General features: G+C 43.9%; 3 protein-coding genes across 6 annotated transcripts in view; 2 read left to right on the forward strand and 1 right to left on the reverse strand.

Annotated features, from left to right (window-relative positions):
- Window positions 1-2,895: 2,895 nt before the first annotated feature.
- ube2q2 (ubiquitin-conjugating enzyme E2Q family member 2) lies at window positions 2,896-9,898 on the reverse strand. 4 transcript variants are annotated; one of them, XM_084477909.1, is made up of 13 exons: window positions 9,718-9,898; window positions 8,101-8,205; window positions 7,861-7,983; window positions 7,712-7,768; window positions 7,415-7,555; window positions 7,185-7,269; window positions 6,849-6,909; window positions 6,662-6,752; window positions 6,503-6,561; window positions 6,218-6,266; window positions 5,996-6,091; window positions 5,760-5,826; window positions 2,896-5,668 (listed from the first exon to the last, which is right to left on the reverse strand). In XM_084477909.1, exons 1-13 carry the CDS (start codon window positions 9,874-9,876, stop codon window positions 5,637-5,639), a joined length of 1,125 nt encoding a protein of 374 aa, XP_084334035.1. In that variant the 5' UTR covers window positions 9,877-9,898; the 3' UTR covers window positions 2,896-5,636. The 4 variants fall into 4 exon arrangements, with proteins under 4 accessions (XP_084334035.1, XP_084334033.1, XP_084334034.1 ...); XM_084477907.1 differs by having other exon boundaries at window positions 7,400-7,555; XM_084477908.1 differs by having other exon boundaries at window positions 7,415-7,558.
- A 1,831-nt stretch (window positions 9,899-11,729) lies between these two features.
- nptna (neuroplastin a) lies at window positions 11,730-23,522 on the forward strand. The gene is made up of 9 exons (XM_084476774.1): window positions 11,730-11,972; window positions 15,457-15,804; window positions 16,883-17,057; window positions 17,990-18,084; window positions 19,380-19,513; window positions 20,452-20,725; window positions 22,870-22,891; window positions 23,179-23,255; window positions 23,428-23,522. Exons 1-8 carry the CDS (start codon window positions 11,882-11,884, stop codon window positions 23,237-23,239), a joined length of 1,200 nt encoding a protein of 399 aa, XP_084332900.1. The 5' UTR covers window positions 11,730-11,881; the 3' UTR covers window positions 23,240-23,255; window positions 23,428-23,522.
- A 3,630-nt stretch (window positions 23,523-27,152) lies between these two features.
- The window catches only part of LOC311357268 (potassium/sodium hyperpolarization-activated cyclic nucleotide-gated channel 2-like), a gene marked incomplete at both ends in the record, with an annotated part of 11,713 nt that continues 11,548 nt past the window's right edge, over window positions 27,153-27,317 (forward strand). The window contains one exon of the mRNA XM_084477173.1: window positions 27,153-27,317. This exon is cut by the window's right edge and continues 497 nt beyond it. Within this exon, the coding sequence (XP_084333299.1) occupies window positions 27,153-27,317 (165 nt within the window).

Below are 27,317 nucleotides of genomic sequence, written 5' to 3' on the forward strand. Positions count from 1 at the left end.
GGGGGGAGGAGACGTGGCGGGATGTAAGGGGGGGGAGGGGGGGCGGTGTGGTATGAGAGCCACAGCGGGATCGATTAAGAACACCATTCACAGTTAGACTCCCTTCATCCTGACACTGTACAGGCCTCCGTATGACCGACACAAGTAGAGCAGTGGATATGCATAGAGGGGGATGCCCAACGTGTCAATCATACTTTACAAGGTTTTGTTTTAAAATCGACTGCTGGTTTTGAAGGGGGACAGGGGAGGGGTCGTCCTTTCGCCCCCCCTACACACAATACTTAGGTTTACTGTTCTACAACGACAGGTCATTTAGTCCAACACACTCCTTGAATGCTTCACAGTGGTAACCCGATTTTTTTTAATCACAACGCTGTAAAAAGAAGAATGTTTAGTAGCATTACCTACTGCCAAGATTAGCATTTATTCTCTGTGTCCCCCATTTAAACACGCGTCCTCCTTCTTTCCATTTTGTGAAAATCTGGAGTCTAAATTTTTCAATTGTTACAAATAGAAACTAGAGAATTTATTTTAAAAAAGTCAAATTCGCCATTAGTCTCATATAAATACATCAAGATGTGTGAACAATTCCAAATTTAGAGTCAATACATATATATATATATATATATATATATATATATATATAAAGATTGACATTTATCTTAATGTCTCTTATTATATGATGACCAAGTTAGATAATGTAGATGTTCGAGAGTAAGGCTGGAATAGGCTCACTATTTTACAGCCATTTAAATGTGTTAATTCTGTACCAATGAGAATCGTCCTAGCCCTAGTGTCCCTCTGTTTTAAAGCATCAATTACTTTCTCAGGAAAGTGTGAGTTGGTTTTAGATCTACGTGTGAAGTCAGTCTGTCATCGTCCTTATATGCCAGCCCTGTGGGCTATTGTTTTATAGTTTGAACCTCGTGCTTACATAGTGACATGTTTGTCCTGACCGACATCATACACTGACTTTGTGTTCGGAGCAAGCGCGTCAGGATGCAGACCAATGACGGTTGAGAAAGGTGTCCGTCCAAAGGTGAGGCCCACAACATGTTGACGTGTGTAGTTCCTTGGATAACATTCCAAATTAATGTTGTACAGTTTGAAGTTGAGGACTAACCGAGACACTTCTGCCTTCGGAGTGGCAGTGGGGTACAAGTAATTGATGTTGTGCGTGGTCCGAGCATTGTATTAAGTGATGGATGTTATACTTGTTCTAATTCTCTCTTAACTCCCACCTAAAACCCCAACTGTAAATTATTACATGGATACTTATTTCTCAAACTCTGGACTTTTTGGGCGTCTATGTATGGCTGTTGTTATTCCATGAATAGATGTAGTATGGTATATATGATCATATTAAAAGGGTATAAATCCACTAAAATATAAAATTTTGGTCCTAAAAACAAGAACAGGTGAAACTTGGTTCTTTCATTTCAAGACTCTATGGCTTTCCTTTGCAGTGAGTTAATAGTTAGCCTCAATTCCCTTTGCAACCAAGTAGGCTTGGAGAAGTGTTTTGAGCAGTTCATGATTATTACAGTGATCCAGTATTAGGCTCGACACAGCTGTGAAGCGACGTGTCGGGATTGCTAGTTAATTCAAAACCTGTGAGTTGTCTCGTCTGATTTGTGCTGTGGTATATAAATCTGAATTTTTATTTTTCCATTACTCCACTTTGTTGTTTGGTATAGACTTTGTTATGTGTTATGTATGATGTGTGGGTGTGTTTGTGGCACATGTCCTATGTGTCTTTCCATAGCCACCTGCTACAGATTTTAAGCACCTTTTAGTTTTTTCGAGAATTCATGCTTACACTGAGTGATCTTAAGACTGCTGATCTCAGTGCCAACCTAATTCGGCATGACGCATATGCAGTGAAGGAATACAAATGGAACTCTATATTTAGAATAACACATGTCAGGATAAAATAATAAATGTCCTTTCTTGTCGGGTGGGTTAGTGTATCAAAATGTATATGTGACCAGAAACGTGGCGCTAATATTACGTTTGTTTAACATGCTGTGCTTTAAGGTGTGAAACTGTGAACATCATGCAAACGTTGCATAGTATTTGCACCAGCAACAGTACACAGGTGAATAACTCATAACTTTTACTCGCACAAAGTTCATTCGACTGGCTCAAGCCAGTTATAAACATCGGACATGCACAAGGAGAACCTGGTTATCCTTATGAAGTAAGATAATTCCAGACATAAGAAGGACGTATTGAACCATTGCACCACACCTTAATGTGTGTGTAAACGTGGGTACGCAAAGGAACCCTGTAGTCGCTCATTCTGTATTGACCCGTGATGTCACCGAACCTTCCTTGTTTCTCTCATCGACTGTGTGTGGTTTGATATGTATTGCCATGTAAGAGAGATGAGCTATTGCCATGGATAGAACACGCTGTAAAGGAACACTCCACATGGCTGGGTTGGTTTGAGGAGACCGTGTCTCCAAGCCGAATGACGTAAAAAGGGAATTACATTTTTGTGTATGACTTTTGTATAATTTGGTCCTACCCTAATAGATATTAAACAGTTCTTGTTGCATCCTGTTGTCTAGACTCTTTATTAACTGCAATAAGACATGGGAGGAACACGCCTTTTAGCATGAAAAAAAACAACTATATATATTAGATTCCCTTACATTGTTTTTCAAGTAAACAAATTTTCACATGTTTAATGCTCAGCAAAGTTAACCTATAGCAACAATTCAGTTCTTCCATAGAACGATATGCATACTATTTGCATCAATATCCATCCATTTAATGATCGAATGAAGTTAACTGTCAAATTTTGGCATATTTCTGTCATGAAGCAACCATTTCACTGCATTTGTGTCATTATTTATGGCTACAAAAAATATATATACAACAGCATTAATCTTAAAATTCTTTATTTATAAACTTGATGCAAGTTTACAAATTACTGTACATGGTCAAAATTGTATTTTTAATGGAAAATGAAAAAAATGAAAATAAAACAAAACCAAAGCATGCCAACAGTGCCAAACTCAGTCCATTGTCCATACGTCGGTGCCCGGAAAATGAATTCACAAGAGAATGATTAACCATTTCAAATACACTGTCCAGTTAAAGAGAAGCGTGCAATTCTATTCATCGTGGCATGAGAATGAAGAGTGAACGACATTTAATTATTCCCATGAACCCGTTTTGGCATTTTGGCAAACTGTTATTGTGATCGAACTTGTAACAAATAGATGTTAGCACATTGAGCTGGGGAGATTTTTCAAATCATTACACTGCCTCTACAAATTGTATTGACTTCCATAGGCACATCCTTAACATGTGTGCAAACTGGTTACCAAAACAAAAAGGATAATTTATATTTAAGACCTCCCAGACTATGAAATGCAACCATACAGAACCATAAACAGAAACAAAAAGGAAAAAAATAAAATACTACAGTGGACTTCAATGAGCCATAGCATGGGTTACATATATGCTTATACAATCCCGCTAATGTTTGGTCACTCAATAGAGAAGAAGAAATGCTCTGCAAATGCCCACCATTTTATCTTTTTTTTTTTTTTTTTTTTTTTTTTTTACAATGCATGAAACACACCACAGGAAACCTCAGGTGAAATGGAACCCATAACATTAAGATTATAAATGTCTGACAGTCAATTCTTTGAGGAAATAAAGGTCTAACTCAGACGAGGTACAGAGCATCAGCTTATGCATCAAATGAACTGTGATCAAACCTTTTTTTATTTTCTATGCACACATTACCCCTCCAGAACATGGTTATATTTACCTGAGTTATCATTTAAAACAAATTTTTGCAGACAGTGTTAAATAACTGCAAGTTCATAAATTGAGACAGTATCTGCCCTCGGTTTAGAAGAACCAGCATACTCATTTTGGGTTATATTGCATGGTGAGAAGGAGGTTAACGTTAGACCCGACAGTACAGGGCCGAATCGCCTCGGTTACGCCACAATGATCCATCCCATATCGCTTACCAATAAAAGCCAAACCAAGCCTTGGGGACGCCCAGCTCATGTCCCCCCCTGTGATTTTACGTTGTGTCTATTTATTAAAAGGTATCCTCAACTGAAAGTCCAAATTAAAACAAAAGGGGGGAGGGGGGAGGGCGGGGGAGGGCGGGGGCGGGGGGGGGGGGGCGCCCTCCAAGCCAAGCGCAAAGCTTCCCGACCGCGGGGTCTTCTCGCTCTTGGTCAAGTCACGTCATGGTCCCCAATAAAAAAAAAAAAAAAACAGGTTTGAATAAAGCCGCTGTAACTGAAATGACCCACGACATCAGGATCCCGAGTGAGCGGATACGGAGCGGTCGGGTTGGGACAGAACCGAATGTAAGAATGCAACAGCAAGAAAGAGCTAAAACCATAAATCGGGCAAACCACTACAACCGTTTTTTTTTTTAAACAGAAACTGTAAAGAGTTCAACACGGCGTTGTGTTGTCGGGATTAAGAGAACCCTATCCCGGATTACTTTTGGAATCTTTGGAGATGTCAACGTTGGGAATCGCCAAACCTACGTTGTTGGTCTCCCTGGTGGACACTCGTATGAGACGGATACTATCTTTGTTTTAGGTTGTTTTTTTTAATCACTCAAAGATGGCCAACATCTGAAGAACTAGAATTGATTTGAAACCCCACTGCACGGTTGGCGAGTTCTAGAGAGATGAGCCCTCCACTTGTCTGAAGGACACTACACCAGAAATACATCATTTGCTGTCCTAAAACCTTATCTACAGCCAGCCTATTGGTATGCTCTTATGAAACAGGATGTCCATTCATTCTGCTCTAGGACACAAGTCGCCGTACTCTTAGGGACCATGATGACCTCACTCGAACCGATAACATTTCTGTCCGTCAATAGCTTAAACCTTTAGATATAAAATGGCCATATTTAGCCATATTGGCCATTCACCCAAATCTTCCTTCTGAAGCAGAGCCTACATTACTACAAATTTCCACAAAAGGAAAAAAAAGGGGGTGGAGTGGCGAACCAATAGTGATCAACAAGTGGCGCGTCTCTTTAAAGATCTTCCATAATCAACCGGGTTATATGCGGTCAGAAGCCCATGCTATGGCTGCAGAGGTCTGGGGTGTTGCAACTAAAAAAATATTGCTTCTCTTTGGGGTCAGCACTATGAGTCCAGAGTTACGCCCCCACACCCCCCTGGCCACGAGTGGAAGGGCCAGTTTGTCACGCCCACCTTGTCGAAAGCAGAGAAACCAAACCAACACTTCTCCACCCCGCAGTAGAATGGGGAAATGAAAAGGTTTCGTTGTTTTTTTTTTTGGAAGGACGAACAATCACGTTTTTAAGGACAGAAGTGGGACTAACATGATGCCTCCCTCATGTTATATCTCCCCCAGGGGGGGACGGGGGGGGGGGGGGGACGGGGGCAGAGTACACAGTCCCCTGGTGGAAGGGGAGAGGGTGGGGGAGTAATACTTGTTTATTGAGACAATGAGATGGGGGAATATTTGCCAGTTGGTTCCAAGCGAAGAATGTTATATCCCCAATGAGTCAGAAGGGGTAGGGGTGGGGTTGGGGGGGGGATATTCCAAAGAAAAGCAAGATATTTTGACCCGCTGACACGTGTTCCCAGTGCATAGTGGTGCGGGGGTCCTTATCCGTCCTCTTTGGGAGGTGTGTACCAGCCTGCAATCAAGAAGGACACAAAAACACAACAGCTCTATACCACTAGAACCATCACAGACACAGAGTACACAGTCATCCGAGAGGTACTTACCATTTTTTTCGTGAATCTGCACAAGAGATTTGTACGACTGCTGTGCTCTGGCAAGATTGTACTGGTTCTGTTGAAAAATTATAATAATAATAATAATAATAATAATGTACAGTCAGATTTGAGTGCTTGATATCGTCTACAGCACAGGCCATAGTGAGATGATCAATGAGCTTCTAAATATGAAAAGCATCCGCATGACTAGGCAAATTAATTTATGAGCGCAAAAGTGCACGTACCTTATTGGCTCCAAACTGCACCCTGGCTTTTCCTTTGACAAGGGTGGCATTAATCTGCATGATGACAGATTCTATGGAATAGGCACTGCTCCAGCCCTAATCAACCGGGAAGAGAAACTAAGAATTGCACTAAAAAACAACAATGATGTACCTAACGTACAAATGCATATAATCTTATATAGACAAATAAGATGAAAAATGTAAAATAAAACATACACATACCTGTTTTGTTAAAAGTTCCATGCACAGAGCCCCTCCTCCTAATACATAGCTGAAAAGGGAACAAGGAGCATTAGACTGTAATAAAAGATCTCTTTAGTTTTCATCCTCCTCATTTTAAATCCCATGAGGAGCATTGTCCTTATTTCCTGAAATTAGGACTACAATTCCAACTACTATTAATGATCTTGTCACCAAAAGTTACTGTGTCTGCTGGTGCAATTGCCTTGTAGAGTAGAGCAATAGTCACTGAAAATAAACTATTGGACAGATCTTCAATATACTCACCCACCGGAGAGCACAGGGGACACTACCCGCACGAAAGGGGGGTCAAAGGGAAAGTTATCCTGGAGAAGAAGGTAAAAACACAGGGTGGTTAGATCCCTCTTCACCGAGATGTGGGTCATCAGTGTCTGCGTTTGTTCTCATTTCAACCGAAATACTCACTTTATAAGAGAAATTGAGGAGGATGTAGTCCACCCCTTCCTTTTCCTTTAAGACCTGCAAGTCACTATGCAGCGGACTATCAGGGTCTACCCTGGGGTTGAAGCAGGAAGGAGAGAACAGGTTAGACATGAGCTAGCGTGGCAGCTAATTAAATATGGCTACGCTAATGATCCGCAGAGAAACTTACGTCCTTATTTTGACATGCCACTCATAAAGGCTGTCGTTGACTAGCTCCACTGAATAAATACCTTCAAGGGAGACAGAAACAAGTTTAAACCCAACATCAGACAATAAAATGCTAAAAACAACAGCACTGGCCAGATGAATAATATCATAATGCAATATGTCACTAATATATATCATTAAGATATAGATCATTAAATATTTTTTTTACTATGAATTGATCTCTATTTAATAATTATTGCTTATTATACTCTCATACTGCTGCAATGACACCCACATTTCGATACAACAGATCACATCGATACAACGGATCCATAATGGAGCAGGTCTGCGCGCTCACCTGTCTTGTAACTTTGTGATCTGTAGATTTCCCTGAGTTCCTTCATGAGGCGGTCAGAAGCCTGTACCGAGCCAGAGACTGCACCCTGTGCCGGGGCACAAGATGACACAACGCACAATTCAGAACCACAGATGCTAATTAAACCTGCAAAGGAAATTGCGCAAATTTTGTGTGTGTCGTGTACGTGGAAATCAAATAAAAAAAGGTGCACCTACCGAATGAGCACTTACGTTTAAGTGATCCTGCCTCTGGTTCTTGCGGATCTTCTCCAGGATGGCCAGGTTCTCTTTCTCGATGCCGTCGTCCTCCGACTTCTTGCCGTCGACCGGCTCCTCCTCCTTCATCTCGTAGTGATCCAGGTCTTCGATGTCCTGCTGTCCAGGCGCGTCGGGGGGGGCAAAGACACATGGACACGGAGCGTTACGATAGACTCGGGGGGGGGGGGGGGAAAAACGCACATCAGGACGGACTCAGCCGCCAATGCTGTGGATCCCGAGAGCGATGGTACAAAAGTAAATGTTAAGCACCTCTCCCATCTCTTCCTCTTCCTCTTCCTCAGACGTCACCTCATCCGCTGGCCCGATCTGATGTGTGGGCAGAGAGCACGGCGGGATTGAGAGGGCCGGCGTTTAGACGTTTGTACGTTGCATTGTTTACATCGGGTCGCCATGCCTACCTTTCGCTCGGGGTTGATGGGTCCCGCGGGGAGAGGCTGGTCGAGCATCTCTACATCGGGATGTTGGGGGAGGTTATAAAGCCGACAGAGATCACAAATGAGACGCTTCAGCTGCTGAAGAAGCTGTGGAAGGAGACAGGAATGAAGGGCAAGAAAATCAATGTGTGTCGTCACTGTGATGCGATTCTCACGACTTTGCATAGTTCGGGAATCAGGTTTCCCATTTGGTTACAGTCTTACCAATGTGCTGCCTTTCCTAACATCTTCCAGCCGCTCCAGAACTTCAGCCAGACTAGGGTCATCAGAGTCCACAAACCATATCGGTGGAGTAGAGGGGTAGGATTCCTGAAAGGGTGGGCAAGCCGGGCAAGAACATTGAACAGTGGCCAACGGTAGATGTTTCTGAATATGTGTTTTCCTTGGATTTTGGCACATGGGATTATAACATCTAATCCTATGTATTAATGAAATGATTGAATGAAATGATTATAATATGAAGTACCCACCTGAAACACCATTAGTTAAACTTGACGACTGTTTGTTAGAGCTGTTAAAGTTGATATGTTGCCGTAATCGCACCAATTATGAATAAAATTAGCTTCTGCAATGCTAAATTATAAGCAATCAAGTGATAATTACACATCTCTGATTGCAAAGCTGAATGTGGGTTTAGGATTTGTATTGCAATGTGAAATAATCACTCTAAAGAATAACAAGTTATCCCTTCTGCTCTGTAAACACTATGCAAAAGATGATGCTGATCGAATATGATTAGTGCGTCACCCCACAAGATGCGTAGTGTCAGTGACATGCAATAGAGCCAGAGAGGACATGGACTGAATCTCAAGATGCATTCTGGTAAATTCGGGCTGCTGCCCAAAATATGTAGTCGGCCAACTTAACGTGAGCGCAAACATGACATCATTTTTTTTAAATATACATTTGAATTGCCTCGGCTATGTCAATAAAGAATAAAACTCAACAAACAGTAGACAAGAGGAGAGAGAATCACTTTTAAGTAGAACATAAAAAGCGTCACCGATGTGTCTGCAGCGAAAGCCTCACATGGATGCAAGTTGCATGACCCTTTCGGTGGCATTCTGTGATTTTGCATTGAAAAAAAATCAAGCCAGATCCTACAAGCTAGAAAGGGATTTGTCCAAAAAATGTAATTAAATCTGACGATCCAAACACGTTACATGACAATAACCACAACAGTCATCCACCAAATGGTCATGAAACAACGTCCACGGCGGGGTATGGATTACACGCTGGCGCACGGAAAGTCGATGATGAATTCTAACGCACACTGCACGCTGTTTACATCTTTAAACGATAACACATACGACCCGTCACGGGACGAGTCTATTTACTGGAGGATAAACGCGTGTATGGTGCAACTCTTCCTCCAAACATGTTAATCTGCAGCACTCAGTCTCCCTCTCCGTGAAACCCTTATCATATACCAGACCCACGTACACCAAATCCACCCGAGTGCGGGTTAAAAGAGCTGCCGTCGTGGGCCGACACCAACCCCGCAGCAGCGACGCAGTTTATTTCCCCAGCTAACCAAACTTGTAGCGTCACATTTTCTAGCTAGCGGGGAGCTAATGTGGCTACACGAGAAGAGCTAAGGCACTGAAACGCAATGTTTTAAATGTTATACAGTCGTTTTATTCCAGGGGGGAGGTCGTGTAATCTTGTAATATTAACCAAAAGGGAGAGCGCAGAGGCCCCGGACACCCACGGAACGAGAAGTAGGAGGTGTAAACAGAGCGGTGTGTGCGGTGTTTTCGTGTCGATAGTCCGGGGGACTCGCTAGCCTATGTGCGCCACTCGCCCCGCCGCCGCTCTTACCGTGATGTTGCAGTGGATGATCAGCAGCTTTTCCCCCGTCACGTTAAATTGGCAACTGAGCTCATCGGGCTTCCAGTCTATAATTCTAAATCTTTCGTGGTTTGGGTCAAAGATTGACTCCAAAAACTTCAGTTCGGCCTTCAGCCCCGACACCGACATCTTCCACTCATCTCCGACCAGGCCGCGGGGAGAGAGGGGGAGCTGGGGCGCAGTGCGACCGCGCAGCCTGCGCACGTCAGCGCGAGAGCAACAACAAAGGGCTGGTTGGATGTTTTGTTTTTTTCTTTCTTTCTCTGACATTCAGCTCCTAAAACCATTAACAGCAATATTATTATTAATTCAGCCAGGAGACCAGTTTGATCACATAGACTCACTATGCAATTATGTTCGTCCATTGATTTTTTTGGGGCGTGATACAACAGCTGATTACTTTTTTGGATCAAACAATGGGTGATTTGTTTGAGTGGCAATTATGTTTATTCCTTATAGCAGATACAACCTATTCAGTTTGCCCACGTTCATTGCTAGTAGGTCTCTGAACAATTTTAATGCAAATCCCTATTTGAAAATATAATGTTTGTGTTACATAACTAGTCAGTCTGTGTGTCTGTCTCTCTGTGTATGTGTACAATGGCGTACACTTCATTCAACAAAGACAGTAACCAAACCCTTTAATCAAACTGCAGGGACAAAACCAAACACAGGTCTGTTTCTGATTGGTCGACAAATAGTGCTAGGTGTCATAAGTGACCTTATGCATATGGCTCTCACTATGCACTGAATAAATGCCATTAGATCTGGTGATCTGGTGCACTATTTCACAAACCAGCTAGTCAGAGTATTATAACTTCACTGTTTTCCTCAACACAAATATGCAGTGATGGAAAACCATGAAGTCAAAGTAAATAGGGTGGGAAAACATTACAAACAGCTACATCTGGTAGAACCAATGATACAACAGTGAACCGTGTATACGGTTCGGTCAGAATATCTGTTTACAGATTTGTGTAGGGACCAAGAACATTTTCCTGCAGGATTCAGAAGAAAATAATGTTTTCTCTTGCAACAAATGAAAGATCCCACAATTGACAAATGGCATCCAGAATCGGCCAGTAGGCCAAAGCAACAAGGTCTCACACTATAGGCCTTATACTGCCAATGTCTTCAATTATAGGCCTATGTCCCTGACCCACCTCCAGTGAGTCACCACCCATCAACGATGTTGCATAGCTGTCTTTATATTTGTGCATATTTTTTAGGAAAAGTCAACAAATGACCTATTTAACAGATAGACAGTTTCAGCCAGACTGTCCATTCCATCCATTCCCGTTGGCACTAGTGGTGTCGCCCTCTGGTCATTTAGTGGTTTGAACAGAAGGGGGCAGTATAATGTTGTCTAGAATCATAGTCTGAGATACAAAGAAATTCATGATAATAATTCATGTCACTATTCATGTGGTACTGCATTAATAATGCATTTACATTTCATTTAAATATTTGTTTTGTTATTATTCAACAATAATATATACCAAACAATGTAAATTCCTATATGCACTTATGTAGCTTTATAACTTCAGCTCTATATAAAAAAAAATAACCACTCGATTGAGTGTTTAGTAAGGTAGTATGTATTGGTATGCTGTTCATTGGTTGTTGTCCTCACCATATTAGCCTAAAGCTGGTTCAAAGCGAAATAGGATTTAAAGTCCTCTTAAATCCAGGGTGGCTGTTGAGGTCAGAGTTTAATCAGGTGTGCTGAGTGACCTACACTACACCATAGGTCTGCTATTCCTTAACCACCGTTTTTACCAAAGTTATTAATGCAATTTTACACACGTCACACCGGCGCGTCAAAAGCAAGTGTTTTGCATCATGGAGGTATAGTAGGTATAAAGATAACCAAGATGTATAAACTCGTGGTGGAGGCGTCGTAAATCTCGCGGGATTTGACTCCCGTTGAAAAGGTAGCTCCCTGTTACACCGGGATGACAGAAGACTGTAGCACAGGTAGCTCTAGCTAAGTACTACTTTACCTAGCGACGCCTTGCGTGACCCGATTGGTCACATCGGCTGCCTGCTGCATTCAACCCCTCACCATATCTCGCCCGGGATCCCGTCGACAGCCTCCTCGTCCGTCGACAGCCTTCACCATACATTATCGAAGATGTTACCTGGCAAACGGAGAACGGCGATCATGTCTTTGGCGGCTGCAGTACTCGGAGCAGTGATGCTGCAGTCCGTTTCCTCACAGAACGGTAGGGATCCGCACTCAGACTGCACACTTTGAGCGCAGTGTTTTCACCGGGGCACCAGTGGGTTTTTAAGCGTGGATTCCATCCTAAATCCCCGTTATGGATGATATTCAATAAAAAATAAATCGATCTAGGGCTGCTCATGTATTGGAGTATTGAGAGGGTTATGCATCACGAATGCAGGCTGTATCCACCAATCCTCCATAGAATAAAAACACAACCTTAGTCCATATATATTTTTACATACATGAAGAAGACATTTATTATCAGGGGGGCTATATGTATCTTACATGAATATATGAATGTTATGAAATGGTCTCCAGGAGCCGGTGTTGGAATGAATGCGTTTGACAGTCGGCCGTCCATCGTGTACGGGACTGTGAGTGTGAGCGTGTGTGCGGGCCTGCGATGTCCCTAAAATGTCCTTTGAAGTGGTGCGCTGGATGCCGACTCGGGCAGGGGCCCTTCGCTGTGCAAGGACATGTCCTGTGCATAAGGTTAGGGAGGGAGAGGGCGGGGTGGTGGTGTCGTGTGGAGCCCTGAATAATCCGCTCGATAAAATCTCTGTTTTCATTTTGATCCACACCGCCATCCAGCTATGGTTTTCAGCCTCTATCCTATGCTCGATGGTGTATTCATAATCAGGTCGCAGGATACGGAGTATGAAACGTCAAGTCGGACATTCCACCAGAGCGGCCTAACATGAAAGCAATTAGATCAAATAGACCGGGGCTCTAAATAGCACCGGTCCGTTTTGCGGCATGTTTCTATTTTTAGAGACGAAATGCTGCACCGTGAACCATGTCTTTAATGTTGCTTCTTTGCAATAGTGAATCTGTGAACTCTTCTCTGAAATGTAGTGGTGTAGCTACAGTTTATGGTATCGGTGCATAAGGACTTTGGACTTCAAGGATTGACAGGTGAACGTGTGCCCACGAATCAAGACCCCGCCGAATAATAGGACAGCTGCTGTTCTGAACTAGTTCAGCTAAGCCCCCCCATCTCTGTCCCTCTGTCTCTCGTTCTCTGTCTCTCGGTCTATCGGTCTCTCTCTCTCTCTCTCTCTCTCTCTCTCTCTCTCTCTCTCTCTCTGTCGCTCTCTCTCTGTCGCTCTCTCTCTTTCGCTCTCTCGCTCTCGCTCTCTCTCTTCTCGCTCTCTCTCTTCTCGCTCTCTGTCTTTCTCGCACTCCAACGCCTACTCAGCGAGCAAGATAAATAGTTCACCCTTGCCCTATTGGGATCGACCCTTGGTAATGAAACGGTAACATGTATGAAAAAAGGCAATATATTCTTGAACATGGAAAATCCCAGTCTGCTGGCCTACATTCACTGATGTAAGGGCCACAATTCCTTGACTGTTGCATAATCTTCTAATAAAATGTTAGATGACTGTTATAAGTTCACTACTGTATACACCCACATCTACCCCCTGAAATAATGCAGTGCTACATTATTCACACTTTCCTAATGTGCTATGTTCTTATCAAGAAGACATATCTATATGTAAGCCCTATATTCAGTCTAGGGAATCGGTTTCACATCCTTATAAACATGTAAAAATATGCAGATTGTGTGTGTGTGTGTGTGTGTGTGTGTGTGTGTGTGTGTGTGTGTGTGTGTGTGTGTGTGTGTGTGTGTGTGTGTGTGTGTGTGTGTGTGTGTGTGTGTGTGTGTGTGTGTGTGTGTTGGGGGCCACTAGCCACCAGGGATGAGTCATTTTCTGTGCTAATGGACAGTGATTCGTAAAGCAGACACCCTGAGGATGTAGGTTTGAGTTATCCTCAATGCACACTGATAGACTTGGTCTTTTAGCCAAGGGCTGTGCGGGTATGTTTGCTTCAATTAATTACACAATATCTGCCATCAACAAGTTCAACAAGTTGCTGCATGTGATCGCGTTGCTCAAGAGACAAGTCTCAACCATGGATGTAATCAAAGTTTGTCTAATTATCTCTAAGTATGGAGGGAGAGAGAGAGAGTGAGTGAAAGAGTTGTTGTTGCTAACTTAAGTTAGATTCTTCCCAGCATTAGTGTCAGTTACTCTATTGCTTTTTGTTAACTCTACTGGCAACAGTTTCAGGGCCATTCTGATCTGCCGTAATGGTGTTCAGTACGTTGAAATTAAATGAATCCTATTCACGTCTATTCATTTAACCAGTTAGACTGCTTTCTTGCAGCAATCATGTCATAACTGAAATATTGCCCAGCCTTAACCAAAGTAACAAACATGTACTAAACAGACATGGCCCTTAAATCAGTTCATAATATCAGACTAAAAGCATGGCAGACAGGAGCATGGCTGCACTGCTGGGATTCTGACAGGTGTTAGGACAGACAGGTTGCTTTGGCTTGGGTGTGAGGGGCCCGGCCAGCCCGCCGGGGAAGGTGTGTAAGGTGGGTGCTGGGGTCGTTCCGCTAACGCCAGAATGTGAGCTGAGCATTCGTAATATTTTTATTCACGCTATCAAATGTTTTTATCATCAAGATTAAGCTTGGCGGGTTGGCACGCCGCGGCTCCTGTGGCGCCATGTGGAAACGGTGACGTGGGTGTTTCCCCCTCGCTGTAATCCTACCAGGCCTGGCTAGTTGACTCTCTCCTCGGCTGGCTGTGGAGTGCTTCTATGGAAACAGAAGGGTCTATTGCCATGCGCCCACACTCTCCCCGGGGACCTGGATCGGCAGCCTCTATAAATCTTCCCCTCAATCTAATGCTGTGTCCACTCTGCCTATATGCACTCCCTCAAGGCTCCTTCCTGCTTTACCTTCTAGCCGGACTCTACGTCGTCTAACACGCCGTGCTTAAAACAAAAAGGAAAAAACATGCCCTTTAATTTTTGGTTGCGGTATTACGTGTTAATTTTAGATGGGCTATGGTTCAATCGTCCAGTGTGAATATAACATATTGTATATTAAGTGAATCATAAAAAAACGTTTTTTAATTATGGGATGGACAGACATTTTGTACGTTTTGTAAGAAGTCAAGGTCGCTTGAAGGACATGGTGGAGGATCCGACACATGAAAATGTTATTTGACTGAAGTGGGAGGGCATTATCACGCTAAAGGGACATCACCTCATGTCAGGCTGCAAGAGTCTTCTCTCTGGTGTCCCCCAGCCCTGGTGATGGGTTGTCTGCTGGCACCCTGCCTCTGACGTCGCATTACCCTGTTTGACATTCTGCTTGGCTCAACAATTTCCCGAACACACGCGGGGGTCGTGGATCAAACGATCCAAGACACTCCCATCTATGGTTCGATATCATTTCTCCATCATTGTCTTGTTTCTTTTAAAATTGCTTTTGCTTAATATTTCTTTTCTCCTCATCCAATGCCGTCCTCTTCAACCGCCCCACTTTCTGTTACGTTTTTCTGATCTTGTGTCTTTTTGCCTTTTACACCATCCCCCCCTCGATCGCTCGGCCCCTCGGCCATGCTACCAACACACCCGCCCACGACCAATGACCCCCCCCCCCCCCCCCCCAACACCAGCGGGCTTCATCAAGTCCCCCATGTCCGAGGTGAAGCTCACGGGCGACACGTTCGAGCTGTACTGTGACGTAGTGGGCAACCCCACCCCCGAGATCCAGTGGTGGTACGCCGAGATCAACCGAGCGGACTCCTTCAGGCAGCTGTGGGACGGCGCGCGCAAGCGACGGGTGTCCATCAACACGGCCTACGGCGCCAACGCCGTCAGCGTGTTGGGGGTCACCCGTCTGGGCCTGGACGACTCGGGGACCTACGAGTGCAGGGCCAGCAATGACCCGCGTCGCAACGACCTCCACCAAAACCCCGCCACCACCTGGATCCGAGCGCAGGCCACTATCACGGTCCTGCAGAGTGAGTGGTGTCGGTGTAGGAGTGAGGAGAGACTCCCACCCCCCCCGCCCCCAGGACTCCTAGCCCAACCTCCCCCCCCGCCCCCCCCCCGCCAACCCCACCTGTTTCGTGTTGCCCCCCCTGCCTCCGTCCTCAGATACCCGTAGAGTAGAGCTTCAGTCGTCTCCCTCACCTGAAGCTATGTGCTGCCACCGGAACGCTCCAAAGTCAATATCCACCCGTAGCTACTCCACCTAACTAACTCTACCCTTCTTCTTCAGATTCTATTAGGTTTGTCTTTTTCTTTCCATTTCCATTTATCCGCCTTTCTGTTGAACGCATCCTGGGTAGTCTCTCTCCCCTTGGATCTCTTCCTCTGTACTGCAGCCATTTTATCACATATCTTTCCTAGTATTTCCCGGAAGTGATCTGATCAATGTACCATTTTCTTTCCCACCCCCCCTCCTGAAAGCTTGGTGTGATGTACTGTAATGTAGTTTGAAGAAGGTTGATGTTGTGGTTCAAGACTACAGTTACATGCAATCGATATGTATTCTAAGACATCTTGTACATTATTGAATAGGTGTGTGTTGCAGAACTTTTGCATCAGAAGACAAACCTTATGGTGTTTGAATTGTTCCCCCAGGAACACTTTATTAGTGAAAGAAGATCAACGAGATGCCAAGGCTAGCTTATCTTACCTGTTTAAAAATGTATGTTTATGTTTGCTTAATTCCGTGTACACCACAAAGTAATTGGAGAAAGCTTATTTTGAAACAAGATCTAATTTAAAAAGACAGAAATGGTTGAGTTGAGTTTTATTGGATGACAATCGAACGGCATGTAACTCAAGTGTTCAATCTTTATTATGTGTTTTTATGTGTAACTCCACCAGTAGCCGTGCCAGTGGTATGTAACAACGTCTCTCTTACTTGACCCTTTGGATCCAGTCATGGATCCAAGGCCTAGCTGTACATCCCGACCCTTGCAATCCTCAGGACTACACACTTGTCCTTTGTAGTCCCCCTCTCAACGTTTTCACTTCTCTCCATCGAGCCACCGATCCGATGTCCCAACGGGCTTTGTCTGACGTTTTCAGAGCCGACCATCACCTCCTCAGAAAGCACCACCCTCCCCTCGGACTCCCACAGCCCCCCCATCACCCTGCAGTGCAACCTGAGCTCCGCCCACGGCGCCCACGAGGAGAGCTTCTGGATGAAGAACGGGGAGGAGATCGAGGAGACGCGCACCGCCAACAGGAACACAGAGTACAAGTGAGTAGGGCTGCTCGGTTATGGAAAAAAACATTGTAATCACGGCTATTTTGGTCAATATTGAAATCATGATTATTCAAACGATTATTTTTGAGTTTGAAAACATGATGCATTCATTCAGCATTTCTCTCCGAAAAAAAAACCACATTGTAAATGAGAACTTAAATAAAAAAATATCCCCTTAAAAAAATACACAAAATGTTCAAATCGAAAATGTTGAAATAGAAAATAATGTACAAATATGTATCCAGCTGTTCTGTAATTTCTATAAAACATTTAATGATGAAATAAATATAATTGTTTGGCGATCGATTCACCCAAAAATAAAAATTGCAATCAAAATTTGATTTTTTTTTTGCACAGCCCTACAAGTGAAAGCTCGGGACACTAGCCCTACGGGGTCCTACGCGATGGGCTACGTTCATAGGGCGCCCTCATAGTCTAGTAGTGGTTACTAGTGCGTTGTTCTTCAAGCCGGAAGGTTCTGGGTTAGAATTCCCAATCTCTGAAGCGCTGTTCCTGTAGGTATCTTCAAGAAATGTGCCCTTTAACCGCTCCTACATGACCTAACCTAACATATCCCAATAATATATGTAGTATTGATTATGCCACCGTCATGATTATGTCCCAGTGTTAGCATGAGGCAAATCAAATGAGAGTCTCACATAATTCTACTGTATGATAGAACAACCATGCATTCAAATTCAAATTTCATGGCTGGACATATTCAGGTTATCTTTATAAAAATGCAGCATAGCCGTTGCTTGCTACACATTAATGGATTTGTTTACCCCACCCTAAGCCCCGCCCACAGAATAACGTTAATGTTTACCAACATAAAAGGGGTCTTTTATGGGATGCGATTTAGCACTGGCCTTCAGAAACGCGCGTGTGTGTGTGAGATTTCCTTTGGTTTCGTTTTTTCTGCGCAGGCTGGTGAAACCAAGAGGAGACGACGCCGCGAGCTACATGTGTGTTTACACGTTCGAGACGGCTCCTCCGGCCAATGCCACCATTGAGGTTAAAGGTATTACGACGTGTGCACCGCCGTGTCCGTTCCTCTGCTCTCCATTGAAGAGCAGCTTCTGTTGTAAACGAACGGGCAGTGCTGACACCTTGAAGAAGGGCGGCCGAGTGTCAAGTGCAGACCTTTTTCATGTATTTTCTTGGAATAGGGGGCATCTCATCGCCCTTGCCGCCTCTCGCTGACCACTGTGCCTGGCTGTCTGGTGCCAGATGGTGCCTTGTCTGTCTGATGGCCAGGGGATTATGTCTCAGTTTTTTTTTTTTTTTTCTCCTGCAGTCAGACGTGCACTGCCTGCATTTGGAGGCAAATTGGATTTCTGATAGTGCCAGCTTCCATTTTACAGGCTCTTCTGCCTGTGTATGTAGAAAGGGTTTTGTTATGGTGTATTGTTCCCTATAGCCATAAAGTAATTATTACACTATGGTATTAATTTAGAATATTAAAGGATGATTCAAACCATAGTTTGAATGCTCATATTGCAAATTGTTACTTACAGGGAACATGTGAATTTGAAAAGGGACTTTTAACTGATAACAAGGCAGTTTTGTACACGATGATATTGAAAACTGCAATCCACTCCTTAAGGAAAGACCATTGTTTATTGTTGACATTGTTCATGTCGAGATTGTAATTCAGCCATGATTTCTGTTCAATTCACCCCCTCTCGCAGTGTACACAGCTTCCAAAATTGGGCAGTTGGCAAGCGTCATCCATTATATTCCAAACGAGTGTTAAGCAGCTCCCATAGCTGTAACTCGGATCCAAGCAAACAACCAAGCAAACACTGTAAAGGTTTGGCTTCCATTCAAACCAAATGCTTGAACAGAATGAGGTTGTCGCACCCTGTGCTGTCCCCGTGTCATGTTATTGTGGGAATGGTGTTGATTCCTCAATCATGTTTAATGTGATTAATTAAAATAATTCAACATTAAACATAAATGGATAACATTCTAAACGGAATGTGACCAACAAAAATGTTTACCACATTCTCCAAGTCCAGTTGCTAATTTTAGCCTACTTTCATTTACCTATTCACCATTTCCTGTTTTACCGAGAAATGGGACTCACCGATGGTTGCATTGCACTCCAAATACAAACAAGGCAAGTGAGCTGTTACCTCTGTGTCCCCAAAGTTGTATGAGGTGTATTGCATTCACGCTGATCATCATCACATAATCGCGACGAACTGGGAAAATGTAGTCCAACCCCCGATGAATGAATTGCACCCGGATATGAAATGGAACCTCATCCTTAAGAACCAACTGGTGGCTCATCGCGACCTTTCCTCGTTTCAGCCGCCCCCGACATCACGGGCCACAAGCGCAGCGAGAACAAGAACGAGGGCCAGCGCGCCGTCCTGTACTGCAAGTCAGTGGGGTTCCCCTACCCCAACTGGACCTGGCGCAAGCTGGACAGCGGAGCCTTCATGGTACGTCCGTCCTCCTGGAAGGGGGGGACATGGTATCACCGCTGGCCTCGATCTATCACTGCTAAATGGATGTTCCCTCTTTTATGTAAGGCGGGAGGTGTGACTCAACACACTGCGGTGCAGGTGCCGAGGCAAAAATAAGCATGAAGGGGCTTTCAGAGCGGAGTGTGCGGTGTGCCAGGTTCACACGTGTGCGTCGTGCGCATCACTACGTCACTTGTGATACAAGTCGAAACACACAAGGGCACAGATGTGTTCACTGCACAAAGCGCTAGCTATGAGTGTAGAAATAGAGTAGCGTAGAAGTTTAGTAGGATGTCGAATTTAGTAACACAGTGTATATTCAGTAATATTCGTTGAGGTGGTTTGTTTCAAGTGTCAAATCAAAGCGTGTCCAACACAGGAACAGTGCAGTATAATGTAGTGTGACCAGCAGCGATTTTCTGCTTGTTTAAACTTTTGACTTTAGAAGACAAGGCTTCTAGTGAAGACTGCAGTCAACTGGAGTCCAGCTGTGTTGATGTAGGAAGCTCAATTAGAAAAACAAATTAAAGCAGTCCCACTTGCCATAGGATTCGCTGCGTAAAAAGATTAGGTAAAACTAAGTGGATCAATGGAACATCTCTACTATAAAGCTCAATAGGTTTTTAATTTTTTTTGAATGTATTCAAATATAGTCATGGTAATTATATTAACTATGACTAATCAACACTAACCCTGTCTGCGCACACACACACACACACACACACACACACACACACACACACACACACACACACACACACACACACACACACACACACACACACACACACACACACACACACACACACTCCCAGCTCATCCAATACTTTGCCTCCAGCTCCCTTTGAGCTTTGAGCGCGCGGCGGTAACCCTCATCATCATCATCATCCTCCTCCTCCTCCTCCTCCTCCCAGGACATCGACAACTCGTCCGGCCGCTTCTCCGTCAGCAACAAGGACAACTACACCGAGCTCCGCATCGACAACCTGGACATCAGCCTGGACCCCGGGGAGTACCAGTGCAACGCCACCAACATGATCGGCACCTCCTCCATCACCTCCGTCCTGCGGGTGCGCAGCCACCTGGCCCCGCTGTGGCCCCTCCTGGGGGTCCTGGCCGAGGTCATCATCCTGGTGGTCATCATCGTCATCTACGAGAAGCGCAAGAAGCCCGACGACATCCAGGACGGTGAGTGACTCATAGGATGATGATGATGATGATGGTGGTGATGGTGTTCTCATGCAGACATTACAGCGAAACGTCTAGCGAGGCCCCCGGGCGCTGGGGGTCCGCCGTATGGTGTCCTCTGATGTAATCTCCTTCACAGCGGGACAGCGCCTTACCCCTGTCACATGATACACACACCCCCCCCCGCGCTCTGCATTCGCTCATCTAGTCTGACCATTTTGGCTAAACACACACCGTATACACACACACTAAGGGACAAACACACAAACAAACACACAAACAGGGACACACGCAGTGACACACGCAGTGACACGCGCAGTGACACACACACACACACACACACACACACACACACACACACACACACACACACACACACACACACACAGGGATACACGCAGTGACTCACAGGGACGCACACACACAGGGACACACACACAGGGACACACACACAGGGACACACGCAGTGACACACACACACACACACACACACACACACACAGTGGCACACACACACACACACACACACACACACAGTGGCACACACACACACACAGGGACAACGGCATCAGGTCATGCCTCGTAACCTGTGTCAGCCATTTAATATTCATCAGACACATGACACCGCACGGTAGCAGGAGGCGGACAGAATTCAATTATTTATGGATTTCAAGGGACTCGTCCTCCTCCCCCCCCCCCCCCCCCTCCCCTACAAGTGATCCAAGCGAGGCCGCGTTCCGAGTGCGACCGGCCCGGTATGCCCCGGGTGCTCCAGCCTCTCAGGCCCCCCCCCCCACCCCCCCCGGCTCTGTGTAAATTTATGCACCAGTGATATTTTGATGACCTTTTCTTTTCAAACAGAATTTCAGCGTTGTCACATGTTGCAGCGCGGTGAGCAGTGGGTAGAAGACACGGTGCATCACAGAAGATTTGATTTATTGTAGTCCTCAACGGAATTACTATTGATTTCATGGGCAGTGGCAGTTTGTTGCCAGATTGGTAGAGTGGATGCTTCGGTTTTTTTTTTTGGGGGGGGGGGGGGGGGGGGTGGGGGTAATCTTCGTTGTGTTTTTCTTCTCAGAAGCGCAGCACATTAGAAAGCATTCTAGCTGTGGTTCTAGGAATAGTAATCAGGTTATAGCTTTGGGTGTTGACGTTTTTTTTAACAGATTACTATATTATTTCCCATCCTCCCCCCTTCCCAAATCGCATAACCCAAAACTCATTTTTGTGGTAAGTGAAAGATTGTGCATGCCTCGTGAACTTCTTAACAAGCCTTCAGTGTCATCTTCTGCTCTCAACTGACCGCATTACATCATTATCCATAGAACTGCTTTGAGCGCCTCAGAACACAAATCCCACACTTAAATTAGTGTTTACATAATTAGTTAAAATGCAGTACACTTTATGTTTCCTCCAGACCTTGTTACATTAGCGGCTTCTCCGGTGTTTCTACATTTTGTCAACATGGTAGCATGCTCATTCTTATAAGCCGCAAGTATTTTGCTTTGACCAACTTACCGTATCGATTCACTATGTCTATAGTGACTTTTGTAAGAGCGTCGTCGTTGTCGATACAAACGGCCGATCGCTTTGTGAGCGACGAGTGTCTGTGCATGAGAAAAGAGAAATCTAAAACTCCTACACCTTCTTCTGCCTGCCCTGAGCCTCACTGTGCATAACACGCTGATTGGTTTCTGACATGTGCTTTTTTTTGTGTGCTGGTTTTCCACTCATCCGCGGTGCTTGTGTGTGACCTCATGCCAGTTTAGTGGTGTCTTCATACACAAGGCCTGTTCACTGTACAGCCTCTTCCGTTGACCCATCGTCCGCCCATGAGCATGAAGGCAACCTCTTGAGTTCAGGAGGCCCCTGAGCCCCGGCGTGTGCGCTGTTACAGCCCCTGCTGTAGCATGCTGCCCTGTGTCATGCTTGAGCTAAAGTACAGAAATAAGGAGTCAATTCATGCATACATTGATTTTTTTTTTTTTTTTTTTAATCATTATAATAATTATTTATTTATTTATTTTGACGTTTGATTATTTCAGATTATTCTAGTTGTTTCTTCTGGTAACTCTTCTATCTCCACTTCTCTGTTTGTGCGTGTGGTCTTCACTTCTCCCTGTGTTCCCTTGTTGCCTCAGATGACGAACCAGCCGGCCCAATGTGAGTGTAACCAAACAGTAATAACTTGCTTTTTAATATCTTGAATCCGTGACTGTTTATTTCGGTCGCCGTTTGAATAGCTCTTACATGTTATCTGCAGTTCGGTCAAGCAGCAATAATGTATTTATTTAATTACATACTTCCTTTTAATTGTTTTGAGTGAAGTTACAACGGAGACAGAGTCATTAGCCAGAGTATTTTTTCTGCTCTGTTTATCACCGAGCAATAATACCAGTTTGCGGTGTTTACGGATTGCTGAAATGTGTATCGATGGCTTCTGGTTTCAGGAAAACAAACTCCACCAACAACCACAAAGACAAGAACCTCCGTCAGAGGAACACCAACTGAGCTGAATGTCCCCCAAGTAAGGCTCTCAAACCTCCCACTGCACCGACGCACGTGAACCCCCACACCCCGCCTGACATGAACGCCCCTCCTGGGTGCGGGTTTCACAACGGTTGTGGTTGTGGCTTGGTGCTGTCGATGTGACACTATACTAACGTTGCGCTTTCTCTCTTCTCCTGTTTTCTTTACAGATAATATAAAATATGTATTGACCACATGAAGGTAAACAAGATGAAAGTGCATAGGATTTTTAAGTTAATAACAAATATCTGCCATTAAAGTATGGATGTGTCGGGGGGGGGTGGGGGGGTGGAGATGAAATGGCTGTACTGTACGAGGCATGCCTTATGAGTTTATTGAGGGAGGGGAGGGGAGGGGGGGGGGCCCACTTCGTCATGGTGTCGTTCATGTTCTCTCCATGGTTGCTGCATGCCGTTGTTGATGTTTATTTCTAGAGTTTTCTTCAGGTTTGCTTTTCTGTCACTCTTTTATTTTCTTCATTTTTTTTTTTTTTTTTTTTGGACCAGTTTTAAAGGAATAATGCATGCAAGATTTGGACCTTCTGTTTGATACAGAAAAGGCTTTTTCTTATTTATGACTTTTTTTCAAGAGTGGCTCGTTTTAGATCATCTGTACCGGGCGACGTAGAGTAAAGTCAGCTCCGACCGCGTGAGAACACGAGGCCACCGTAACTTGGTATGACAGCTGTGTACAGTTTTATCATTTCACTGCATACCATTTTATAAACTACTAAGCTACTCGTTTCATTTTATCATACGATTGTTACCTTTACATTTTAAGGGCTTTGCATTGTCCCTCTGACTATCGTTTGTTTTGATTCATGAATGCACTGTATGTATTAAATCACTATAACTATGTCGGCGGTTAATATGAAAAGTATGCAGGTAATGCACTTAAATGTTGAGAATAGTAGAAAACAGTATAAACTTAAGAAAATCTGTACTCATATCATGCAAACATATTGGGTTTTTTAAATCATGTGTATTGTATAGCATGGCGATTATCCTATGCAATTATGGCTCATATCAATATATATTATAAATGACATTGCAGCTTTTAATTATCCGTGATAAAGCTTTAAACTAGTTAGATAGAGCGTCGCCGACATACTTCACGGCTGCATGACTTCTCTTTAGCTATAAGGAAAGAGTTTTAAGAGGACCCGTGTCAGGGCTGGCAAATGTAAATCATTCCCGAGATCTCATTTTTAAAAATAAAACATAAAAAAATAAATTGTGTCATGTATTCTCAATGTGTGCGTATATATGAGTGATGTTGTGTTGAATGTTTATATGATTTACTACTCTTGTGTACAAACTGTGACACTAAAACAAGGGTTAGGGTCTGTCCCCCATTAAAGTAGTATTGAATACTAACCTTTACTTTAAGTTATTATGGGTAGAAACAGCGCCCCCTAGGCCAAACGTGTATAATTGAACATACATATTTATTTTGCTAAGCCAAGGGGAAACCATTTTGTTTATCGATGTCCACATTTCTAGGGAAATAGAGAAAGTAAAATCGAGTCTCTGAGAAATAATATTATCAAATAGCTAGTAGGCTATAAAACAAACATGGATCACAAATCTTGTTCGTTTTAATTGTGATTGTGGTGAAAGTAGGCTATCTATCGCAATTAGATAGGCTTCTCTAGTGAATTTGCATTTCTAAATTGCAGATAAGCCCATTTAAAATGGTTGAACATTTGATATAAACATACATACATTTGGTATAAAAACTGAAATTATTATTGTTATGGTACTCGGGGGAAGAGAATAGTCATATTATACTCAGCATTTATCCATTAACAATCCTAACCAGTTGGTGTATACTTATTTTTAAGCAATGGTTAGGGTTAAACATATAAGTTTACGCAACAATTCTCACAAGACTCGGCAGACTAATTTAAACCTTCAGAAACAAAGATATCCCAGGCCTATTCAATTATACATTTTACTTTAATACTATATATATATATATATATATATATATATATATATATATATATATATATATATATATGTTGGCATATTAGAAACATACATACTAACACCAAATCAGTAGACCATCAGCATTAAATCCTGCAGGTGGTAGGCCTCTACGCTAACACAATCATTTGCTGTTATTTACCACTAGAGGTCAGTATTGAGGCCTCGCTTAGACATGATCTTTTTTTTTCTCGTAAAATGTCTCAAAGAAGCGAAGTAGGTTATACATGATTTGGATGGGATGCATGGTAAGTAACCGTACGCCAGGATGAAGTGTAAACAGAGGTGGGAATTGTATTGTGCTATAGCATGCAAACCTGACATGTCTTCTTAGAATCTGTTTTAGTGTAGGCTTAAGCTTAGGTCTAGATTTGGTGATGTAATTATACAATTATATATATATATATATATATATATATATATATATATATATATAGTCCTATATATATGTATATATATATGTGTGTGTGTGTGTGTGTGTGTGTGTGTGTGTGTGTGTGTGTGTGTGTATGTATTTATGTTAACGCATGAGAAATTTGGATCTAGATCTAGATATCCATAAAACTATGGATCGCTACGTATCCATATAGCAGACACCATTTAGGTCTTCACAGAATGAAAGTTATCTGTATGGCTGGTTACCATGGATAAAAGTATTGTTTTATAGGCTGTAATTGTTCAATCATTACTGCCATTAGACCAACATCCATATCATTGTCATACAGTAGGCCTATACGTGGCTTTTTTTCCCAGGAGTGATAAAATAATATTTTGAAACGTGGGCAGGCAGCATATAGGCCTACCGGATAAACCTGTGCGTTAGCCTACTGTTTATTTGTAACTGAACACTTCACCTAGGCTAGTAAGGGCTTCCTTTGTATAATCCCAATGATTTGCAAACAAAAATTTCTCACTCTGATACCTACCTTGACTACATTGACTTGCCAGACCATCGGACACACCACCAGTACGCCTGCATGAGCTGATATATGACTGCTGATATCGGGCAACAATTAAAGCATAGTTTCCTAAAATCTAGACCTCATCCTTGAAGCATCCTCTCAGATGGCCAGGTGAAGTGCGCGCATGTCTCCTATGGCAACCCGATGGATGAGAGCTGCTGATATTCACGTTATTCTCTGGAGGAGCAGCCAGGGTAATGAAAGCAGCGTTGTTTGAATGCCGATACCTGCTCGTGTGTGTGTGTGTGTGTGTGTGTGTGTGTGTGTGTGTGTGTGTGTGTGTGTGTGTGTGTGTGTGTGTGTGTGTGTGTGTGTGTGTGTGTGTGTGTGTGTGTGTGTGTGTGTGTGTGTGTGTGTGTGTGTGTGTGTGTGTGTGTGTGTGTGTGTGTGTGTGTGTGTGTGTTATGAGAGAGAGAGGGGGAGAGAGAGAGAGAGAGAGAGAGAGGGATTGTGTACGTGCGTGATTGTGTATGAGTGACAGTACTGATGACAGCTCTCAGCTCTGGTATTTGTGCGGGTTAGGAGGAGGGGGGGGGGGGGGGGGGGGGGTGGGAGGAGGTGGCGGGGGGGGGGGGGGGATCATGCTTTGTCATTGAAGTCCCACTTCAGCACGTCCGATGCTCAGCATGCTGCATCCCGATGCGCTCGCACGCGGTTCGGACTATACACCTGCTGCTGGATTAACACGCGTTCCCACTGCCGACGTGTCCAGCACTACATGACCACCGTTCAAGATTTCAAGCAGCCCGGCGTGCACTGGACACATCTGCACGTCTGAACTATTTTTAGGATAGACAGAGGGGTGGAAGTGTCCAGGAATATTCGACCTGTCCTGCGGATGCGCCGTCACTGTTTGGTGCCTCAGTGCTCCCAGCCACAATTCATGATCGATCACTGTGTCTTCACAGGTTCTCCTTAGGGTCGCTCGTGTCCGTGGTGGCGGAGATGGAGAAATTTCAGAATTCCATGCGCAAACGGCTTTATAGCTTGCCGCAAAATATTGGGCAAAAGCCCTGCGTGGTGTACGAAGGAGACAACGGCGACAAGGACATGAAGAGGAAAAGTATTGGTCTGAGACACATGCCCTCTCGGTCTCCCGCAAGCAGTTGC

The sequence above is a fragment of the Micromesistius poutassou genome, assembly GCF_964030765.1.
Source record: "Micromesistius poutassou genome assembly, chromosome: 13".
NCBI classification, from domain to species: Eukaryota; Metazoa; Chordata; class Actinopteri; order Gadiformes; family Gadidae; genus Micromesistius; species Micromesistius poutassou.